Source organism: Callionymus lyra, chromosome 14 (assembly GCF_982586985.1).
Source record: "Callionymus lyra chromosome 14, fCalLyr1.hap1.1, whole genome shotgun sequence".
In the NCBI taxonomy this organism is placed as follows: domain Eukaryota; kingdom Metazoa; phylum Chordata; class Actinopteri; order Syngnathiformes; family Callionymidae; genus Callionymus; species Callionymus lyra.
Genome location: NC_141831.1, coordinates 14,842,840 through 14,852,740, shown reverse-complemented (window position 1 = coordinate 14,852,740; position 9,901 = coordinate 14,842,840). Strand labels below are relative to the sequence as shown.

Genomic DNA, 9,901 nt, shown 5'->3' with positions numbered 1-9,901 from the left:
ATTTGCTATTCTAATTCCAATGATTGAAAAAATATTGTTCTAAATTCAAGGAAAATGTATTATTTTTCTTAAATGTTTGAATTTTTCAGTTAAATTAAACCTTATTAAAGCTCATTAGACCTTATTAAAGCTCATTATTCCAAAATAAGTATTAAACATTTCTATAAATATTAAAAGTGTCAACATTTCCAAATGTTTAATCCAACTTTTCCATATCCTGACGCCACTGATCCGCTTCCAACGTCAAAGAAAACCACTGAGGACACGTAGCATCTCACGGGTCAACGCTGTGCACTTTACTGCCCATTTCCTGGATCAATTGAATCTGCCCTCGGAAGGATGTTTGAACGTTCTTTGGCTAAAAACCCTCACAGGTCAGCTGGTTACTAGTAGCAACGCTCAAGACACCATGATGACTCGTTGGTATTGCATCGCAAGTGTCGATCACGAGGAAAGAGTTTACTGTCCACTTGTCCTTCATACACCGGTTGATCTGATCTTCTCTGCCACTGTCGATCCAGGCTGTATCGAAACATACCTCTCGCATCATTATGACCCCCCTAATTCCTTTGCCTTGGCCCCCCTTGAACCATCCGACTGTGCCCCTCTTGACTATGCATGCTTTTGTTCTAAGATTCACTGTGAGATCTTCCACTGTTGTTGAGACTATCGAGGCCTTTGGTTGTATTTTTTTTTAAGCACATCCACGACCCCTTATCGGGCCTGAATTCCACCTGAGCTGCTCTCAGTTGTAGCTAAAAAAAAAATGTCTGTCTTTGTCAGTAACTATTGATTCTTCCATTGAAAGGGACCATTTTCACGCATCTTTGTGGAATATTTATGGGCTGTACTTAGTGGTCCATGAGCTTTGTAGTTACAGCCTCCTCTGTAAAGTCCATTCAGGGGATCTTCAGAGGAGGATCTCCTGCTGCTCGGGCATCTTTCACAGATGCCTCCTAAACCTCCCTCTGCAGGAGACATGAGGGCGTTTTGTAAGGACCTCTTTGCTCCAGCTGCTGCCCCCACGACCTCGGATAAGCGGTAGAAAATGGATAAATGGGTGGAGCAAGCAAACAAAAAATCTGTAAACAATGAAAATTCTACATGAATTGGGTATTTTTTAGTCTTTTTTTCTTTTTCATCTCTTGGACTTGCGTCCTCTAGACCAGATTATTTTTGTAATTCTTTTTACTTCTCGATATAGAAGATGACACTCAAATAAAATGCATGAATAAGTTCAAATTTTATTTACAGTTTGTCAAATATATCATTTTTTCGAATTAAACCAAGAGAAACGTTCAAATCAGACTGTAAATATATTTGTATTAGTTTTTTAATTTAATTCAAGAGACAACAAATCGAAATAAAATACTGTTTTAAGCATTTTCAAAATAAATATAGAAGGGATTGAAGCTCTTAAGAAATGCGTTGATTTTGCTCAAATTTGAATAGATTTTTTTAAATTGCAAAACACAATTTTTTAAAGGATTTAACATTGAATCGACACCATTTCTTCCTTTTTTTTTTAAAATACGTGTAGTATATGTTTCTTTTGCTATTCATTAAGGAAGGATGGAATTTCAAACGCCTAAATAAAAGATTTTAGTATTTTAAAAATGTACATTTCCCCCCATGATTCAAATAGTAATTTATTTTTTTATTTTTCATAGTTCACAACAACTTAAAATTGAGTGTTTAAATGTCATTTAAAGTACAAAATAATATAACAACTCTAGTAATAATCGAAGTGAAGATGTGCACGTTCTTTAAATCTCTCCCTCGTTTTTGCTTATTTGAAGAAAAAAAAGAAGAAAATAAGACCAAAATGCCTTTTATTTATTCAGCCTTGTGCAAATGTTCCTGTAGATTGTGGCCTTTAGTGAAGGCTTCGTCCAAAAGTTCGAGCTCAGAAACCGAAAGTCGTCTTCCATCTTCCCTTCAACCTCCAGCGTCCGTCCTCGAACTTCCTCCCTTTTTTTTATTTGTTTTTATTTGACTGCAGAGCCTTAAACCTGCTGTACAGTCGCTGTCTCACTGTGAACGCGTCACCATGGTAACCAAGGAGAAATGCCTGTTGACTTTTTATGCAAAATGGAAGCGTCAGCGATTCTGGAAGATGCGACAGAACAAACGCGACGCCATGAACTTGTGTTTTGAGAGATTCGGGATTTATTTTTTATTTTTTGGTGTGTATTTTCCAATATCCGTGTGTTACTTAAGTGTGGATTTTTAATGGGTCTTTGTTCCCATCAATGAAAGATGACATGTGTAGAAACGATGGTGAGACCTGGACCTCCTCAGACTCTCAAACACAAGCGACATCGTAGCAGCTGGTTTGTGTGATTGGACGACGACTCTCCTCAAGTCGTCATGTTTATCAATGTGACTCTGAGATTCTGTGGTCGCACACATTCTTATCTCTCCGTGCACAGCTGTGGGAAGTAGATTGACGCCCCTTTTTAATTACTCTCGTTTTCCTTCCTATTCAAGACCAGAACTGCTGCTCCTGCTTCGCGACAAGCTTTTGTTCCGCGAAAAAAACTTCCTCGCCGTCAGTACAAAAAAAGAAAAATACATCTGCATGTGCTGCAGTTCTTTTAATTTAAGAAAAGATTGAAAAAAAAGGGTAAAATTAACAACATCTAGTACATCATCGTGGATATATTTTCATTTGGAACTAGTGTTAAATCTGTAGAAGTAAAATGGTTTAATCATTTTAATAACTACTACTCGTTTAATAACTATTATAACTAGGGGTGTGTATTAGCAAGAATCTTGGGTAACGATAAAATACCACAAAACAGGGGCAACAATGCGATATATTGCCAAATATCGCGATACTATAAGAACAAGGATTGATTTGTAGTATTGTCGAGTACTTGACAATTCTGGTGTTGCAGAATTTACGGACCACATGACTCTTGACGAAGTCGTAACTGCTTTCATTTGTTATAAATCAAAATATGGCAAAACATCAGCTTTAAAAACTGTTGGAGTCGACTGTATCCTCTCGTCCTCAGGCATCGCCCTGATCTTTCTGGATTTCATAGTTCCTTTAGCTGCCGATAAATGACTGCTGACATCTGGCAGTTGGAAGTTTATTTGCAACACAAAAATGAATAAAGGCTGTGTATATCTGCATGTTAAAATTCTAAAATACAATTTTTCAAAAACATTATTGAAATGAAACCATAGAATAACAGTGATAAAAAAAAAGTATGATTTGAAAGACAAACAAAAATGGCTGTTAAATATCGATACAGTTTTGTGAAAGAAAAAAAATCGCAGTATATCATTGTATAAATATTATCTCACACCCCTAATTATAATCATTTATCTGGCCGTTCGACTTTTAAATATACATCTTTTTTCGATTTTATACATTGTTACACAACTTCTACCATCTACACAATTCCGTTTCACACAAATTTATTTGTGACGTGTAACTCTTGTTCAAAGGTGTAGTAACAATCAAAAAAAAAAGATGTTTACCTTTATTTCATGGAGGTGCTGATTTACTTAAGGAGTACTGAGAAAAAAAAAAAGCATTTTGCTTTTACAAACTGTTGCGCTACAATATGGAAGAAAAGGGAAGAGACATTGGAAACTTTGACAGTAACCAATAAGAGCTAAGATTGTACATAGACGAATGCAGAGCGAGAAATTACAATGAAAGAAGAGAAATAAAAGAAAACTCACTGATGCATACAACCGCCATTTTTGACTCGCTGCTGATATTAGACCCGTCCATAGCAGATTGACTAGTTGTCGTCAGAAAAACAATAGACTACTCGTCAAATTCGCATCTGGACTGAACTCAACTTTACGAAGGCAAAAACATTTTGTGAGGTTTTTTTTCATGAGGTTGCACATCATGAAGCTTGAATATATGTGAACCAACAATCTTGGTGAATCACCCGCAATCTGGCGTCCGTGCTTTGCGCAAAATGTATCATCATGGCAACATACAAAGCGCCGCATAAGTCAACGAAAAAAAGGCGCAGCACTTAGAGCAAACTTTGACTGGATGAGGGATGAGGGACCGAGATGTTGAACCTAAAAACAAACCATTACTCAAGTGATTTTTTTAAATTAATCACTCGTATTGTTGCATAAGTATTTATAACTCTGTGCACTGGAGCGCCGCCATGCTTATTCCGGACGACGTTTTTTTTTTTGGATTAGAAAAAGTACGCAAAATCAAACCGAGGCCTTTAACCGAAGCTAAATTTTGTACGAAATTAGCATTTAGAAGACATTGAACTATAATCCAATCAAACATATAGTGACATTTATAGCATTTTATAAAAACCATGTAGCACAACATACGTATGCAAATATGACAAAACATACAGATGCTTTTTAGCAGAGTAGAGATGTTGAGTATATCTGTACAAATAGTTTGTCTGTGTGAGTCGATCTGGTTGGACTGAGAGCGCCAGAGGAACGTCACGGATCCATGACAACCCGGAGCCCGGACTTCTCTGCCAGCGTTCAGGTAGAACCTGTGCTCTGTGGCTCTCTCTCCGCCATGGATACTGTATCACATGATGTTACCATGGTAACAGCTGACTATGGATGATGGGGGATTCTGTTCTTTGCTGGGAACTGTGAACAACAAATAAAATGTTTAAAAAAAAACACAAAAAAAAGAAAACCCTGTTTGTTTGGATCGTTGCTCGAGATCAAAACTGTTGACGCTCAACATTCAGATTTCAGTCGTTAATTTCAGGCTCCCTGTGGAACGTATCGACCCGCGGCGTCACTGTCAATATAAACAGCCAATTGGAATTGATGACTCGGTTGATCGCCCAATCGGATCGGCTGAGTTGGCGATTGCGTAAGAGTGTCGAATCACTGACCCATCGATCCCTGAGCTTTAAACTAACTCACTTGCTGCAGCAGATTGACATGAATGAACGACACGCATGCAACACGTGGATCTAATTCACCGCAGCACTTTATTTTTGGTTAGTTATACAAAATCATTCCTTTATTCAAGTGTTGTGAATGACGTGCGTGTTTGGGATTCAGCGTAAAACAAATCTACATTTTACACATTTTTACCAAGAAAAATGTTTCATATTTCAAAATTCTTGTTTTCTTGGACCAAATTCTTGTGCATGTTGTGTGCTATTACGAAGACACTGTTTGATTCAAAGGTAAACTAATTTTAAAACCCAGCTTTTCTAAATCACTCACATGTTTCAGTTTCAAGATGCAGTAAGTCTCTCATCATGACCCCTGTTTTGAACCTATTACTTTATAAATTTCTCCCCGTCTCGGCAAACAAAAGGTTACAAGAGCCCATTATGACGTAATAATGGGTTTCACACTTTCTCCAGCCAGCTGAAATCACGCCCCAGGTTTCCCGAGTCCCTTGGAGGTGGAAGCTTAGCGGGTGTGGTTATGGTGAACAAGATTTAATTTCCAGAAAAACACCTAATACTTATACATTAATATATATTTTACTGATTAGTTACCATTAGTTATAATTAGTATTTATAATCTTTTTTTTCTTTTTTAAAGATATTTCTCATCCTTTTAAAAACTTTGAAATCTGGTAATAAACAAGATGAAACTATTTCAAGGTTCACTTGTAGATACGTCACATGTTTGCCTTTATATTCTCAGGCATTAAAATGAAGTAAAAATAATCTCGCTTGATCTATTTGTCGTCCGTTGTAGATGTTTCCTCCTTGAATGCAAGTATAGAGCAATCAAACCTGGTTTTACTTTCATTAAAAGCAAAAAAATAAAAAAAATAAAATACTAAGAAAGCCCTAGCGTTGTATATACATTAGTTTCGAGTTTGATTTTTTGTCTTGAATGTCTGTATTTATAATTTATAATTTGTGTTTGAATAAAAATAATTTAATAAATGAATTACATTTTTAAAGAATATTTTTTTAAAGAGATTTACGTCACCAGACGTGGACGGTGGCTGCGAAGTGGACGAAAGTCGAAGCCTTCGTCAAGCTGCCAAAGATAAATCAGGTATAAAGAGAGCTATCCTCCTTTTCTTTACGGCGAAATTGGTTGTTGGGCTGTTTTGAATTGCGATGAAAATAATAGTTTTGTATGACTTATGGCTTGAACAGTACTCTAAAACCAATCTAGTACGTTTGTTGTTTTTTTAGAGGCATGTTCAGACGCTGTGATTTTAATAGAACGCTGCGACAAAGAAAACACGCACCGATACTTCTCTTAATGCTAGTGTTGAACCTTTGATATAAGGGCTTCCGACACAACGGTTATATTTTAAATATATATATTTAGGTGTGTTTTTCTTTTATCACCCTTTGCAAACGTACCTTTACGTACATACATGTGTAAATATAAAATAGTCAAAACGTGTAGTGATGTGTGATGTAAACGAGACTGCAGCAGTCGCCATAGCAACAGAGGAGGATCATCAGCAGATGGAAGGAAATTATTTCTCTAAGAGGAAAACCGTTTTTGGAATTCATCCTGAATGAACATTGAATCGAACACAGATATAGGCGTTGATGCTAGGATTGTAGATCCCATTTTAATTGGTCCTTCTCTTTTTTCTCCTATTTGAGATTTGGTAGGTTCCAGATGCCACTGCTGGTCGACTCTCCTCCTCCTCGTCTGGCAGGTACCATCTCTGCAGAGGGGGGGCATCCCAGCCCATCCGACAGAACCCCCCTAGCTTACTGTGGCAGAATTGCAGTGCTCCGGTGTTGAGAAGAGCCGGATCCAGGCTGCTGTGTGAGGGGTGGGGTCCGGCGTCTCTGGTACCACACCGAGCAGGAAAAGGGACGCTCAGATCAAAAGGAAAAAAAAGAAGCGAGGGAAGAGGAGGGAAGGGAGCACATAAAGAGGAACACTAAAAAGGGTAAGGAGAGGTGGGCGGTGGATGAAGGGAGGACGAGAACACAATGGGGAAAGGTCTAGAAAGAGGAATAGATTTACTTAATGTTTTATGTGTCTCATACTGATTTTGTCTTTAGATTGTTATGCTGCACACGTTAACATTTGTGTTATTCATCGGGTTCATTTTTCATCCATTCTCCAAAAGATAGCATCAGTTATCAGTGCTCATTTTATTATTAGCTTGTAATGACCTCATGAGGCATTATATTTGTTTGATATATAAATATATTTTCATTGTTGATGACTTGACTGACACTAATGGTGTTTTGGAAAGGAGGTTGGACTAATTGCATATATATATATATATATATATATATATATATATATATATATATATATATATATTTGTTGTTGTCGTTTATCAAAAATGTTTTTCTCGGCAGCATGAAAGGAGACACCCCAGTGAACAGCACCATGAGTGTCGGACAGGCCAGGAAGCTCGTGGAGCAACTGAAAATCGAGGCTAGTTTTTGCAGGATAAAGGTGAGACGAGCAGAGGGTCAACTGAGACTCACCTGAGTCGTGCTCTCTTCAAGAAGACACTATCACAAAATGATGCAACACGAAAATGATTACAAAAAGAAAGATCTGTATCGTACGAAGGTATATCAGTGCAAAACACTTTATTAAATGGTTATATTTAACATGTCAAAGGTTGAAATTGTTGTGAATTATAATGATTAAATATTTTTTTAATAATTGATTTTAATTGAATTAAATAAATAATTTATTTTTTAACATAGAATTTAATATTGTAATTCAAATAATACCAAAATACATTTTCTAAATTTATCATTTTTTTGTTGCCTTTTGAATTCATAATAAAAAAATGCACTATTTTACTAATGTATTTATATTGAAAATGTTTGTATTATATCATAATCACAAACTTGTATTGCCAGTGTTGTATTGCAGGTAAATTGGAAATTTTAAATCCAATATAAGAAACCAAATGCACCCTTAAAATATATCAATAATTAAATCAATTATTTTATTATTTATTACTGATATACATACATACAAATACAAATAAATGAAAACAAACACACACATTATATATATATCTATATATATATAGATATATATAACTAGAATTGATTTACTGATATCACTAAGAAAATACAAATATAAAAAGTATATACCAGGTTCAATAATATTGTTAATTTTTTAGTCAACAAAAATGACAAATGCCAAAGAAGAATTGAAAAGGAAATAAACAAGGGTTTAACAACTTATTAAAGTAATAAATACTAATACAAATCTAAAAAAGTTAGTAGAAAATTTAGTGAAAACATATAGAAGTTTTACTCTGACCTTCGAGGACACATAAAAAATAGTCCATGTGGCCCCGGGGCTTCACTTTATCCAGGTCAATCCTGGAACTGTGGGATCATGAATGATTCTCTCAGGTTTGTCCAGGTGTTACCCCGGGGTCAGATCCAGGACCAGACGGAAAGAATTCTTAAAACCTCTAGGAAATGTAAATGTATTGATAAATAAAGGGGGGACAGAAAATAAAAAATGCTGAAAGCGTAACAGCTTCTATTTTCTGTCCTAAATTAACATGAATTATTAATTTACTTCCAAGCGATGCCGTCTCTAAAGTGACCTCTGTGACTCCCCGCCCGCAGGTATCGAAGGCAGCCGCTGACCTAATGGCCTACTGCGACGCACACGCCTGCGACGACCCCCTGATCACCCCTGTGCCCATTTCAGAGAACCCCTACAGGGAGAAGAAGTTCTTCTGCACTTTGCTTTGAGGGTCGTTCAGGGATTGTTGTGACGACAACGAGCACTTCCCGCTCAATTCTGACATCAAGTGTTCCTGGACCATCGGCAGAAAAGCTGCTGATCGTCCAAACCTTGAAATAATGAATCATCTAATACTGAACAAGGACTTTTGTTTATTACTCAAAACTACAGGAAATGTAGGGATTGAAGCCAACACTTGAGTAGGAGACACAGTTTTGCTTGTATGAATCACTATAAGAAAAATGGCAAAAACAGCCTTCAGATTGGGATTATTTGGAGGTTTAAACATTAGATATTTGGATTATAATGGTGCTACCTGACAGTTACTGTGTGCTTTTATTCAGATATTTACGATATAGCTATCAAAACAAGTCCTAGAATCCATCTGTTGAATCAACATTGTCTATATTTCGGTTCTCAGTGTTTACTGGCCTTTACTTGTGAACTTCCTGAGCAGTTAAAAATTCATTCTTCTCAGTTTGATGAAACTCTAGTGCAGGAATATCTGCATGCTTAGGTTCTACTGTGGAATTCTGCTTCTGCTCGCTCATATTTTATATATTTATTAGCACAAACACACCCTAAAAGACATTCAAGGGGTTATAAAAGTGAATAATATGTATCCATGAACAACATCTTACGTGTGAATAAGAAGTCTTTTTTTTATTTATCAGGCAGAAAAACAGCAATTATAATGTAAAATCAGAGAAAGTTCCAGATGAATTCTTTGTTATCTTTGAGTTGATTATCAAGTGTTAAGACATGTTTCATCCGCAGCTCTGTGACATGTTTGAAATGATTTTTCCGATTGTGTCATTTGATGATCTGCGAATCTGCAGTTTTGTTGAGAAGAAAAAAAATGACCTAGAAGTGAAAATAAAAGTTTCTCCATCATGAAAATGCTTGGTTGTATGGCAGCAACGTTCTAAGACGCGTCCTCGTCTGCTGCTGGTTTCAAACCACCAACTATCTAATCCCGTCGACTCCACTGGATGATTGAACCGATTGAAGCTCCACAAGAATGAGAGGAACGTGTTCAGATGAAAGGTTTGATTGAAAGGACTTCACACATCAGAGTGTCCATCATGATACCTGATTCGGGTAAATCCACTGTTCTGGTTCTCTTGGATCTGTCCTCAGCCTTTGATACAGTTGATCACCAGATCCTGCTGAGAAGACTGAAGGATGAACTGGGACTATCTGGGTCTGTGTTAAAGTTCCTGATGTTTCTTGCCACATTTTTGCTGAT

The 9,901-nt window shown here is 36.6% G+C and overlaps 1 protein-coding gene across 2 annotated transcripts; it reads left to right on the top strand.

Moving 5' to 3' along the window:
• The first annotated feature begins 5,972 nt into the window (after positions 1 to 5,972).
• gng3 (guanine nucleotide binding protein (G protein), gamma 3) lies at positions 5,973 to 9,552 on the top strand. Of its 2 annotated transcripts, XM_087808276.1 has the most exons (4): positions 5,973 to 5,997; positions 6,567 to 6,862; positions 7,284 to 7,383; positions 8,532 to 9,552. In XM_087808276.1, the coding sequence occupies exons 3-4, from the start codon at positions 7,285 to 7,287 to the stop codon at positions 8,658 to 8,660; spliced, it is 228 nt and encodes a 75-aa protein (XP_087664402.1). In that variant the 5' UTR covers positions 5,973 to 5,997; positions 6,567 to 6,862; position 7,284; the 3' UTR covers positions 8,661 to 9,552. The 2 variants fall into 2 exon arrangements, with proteins under 2 accessions (XP_087664402.1, XP_087664401.1); XM_087808275.1 differs by lacking the exon at positions 5,973 to 5,997 and having other exon boundaries at positions 6,480 to 6,862.
• Positions 9,553 to 9,901: the final 349 nt, after the last annotated feature.

Coding starts and splice junctions, on each gene's coding strand:
- gng3 (XM_087808276.1), top strand. CDS start 7,285: ATGAAAGGAGACACCCCAGTGAACAGCACCATGAGTGTCGGACAGGCC. Junction 7,384..8,531: donor CTAGTTTTTGCAGGATAAAG/GTGAGACGAGCA, acceptor CCCCGCCCGCAG/GTATCGAAGGCAGCCGCTGA.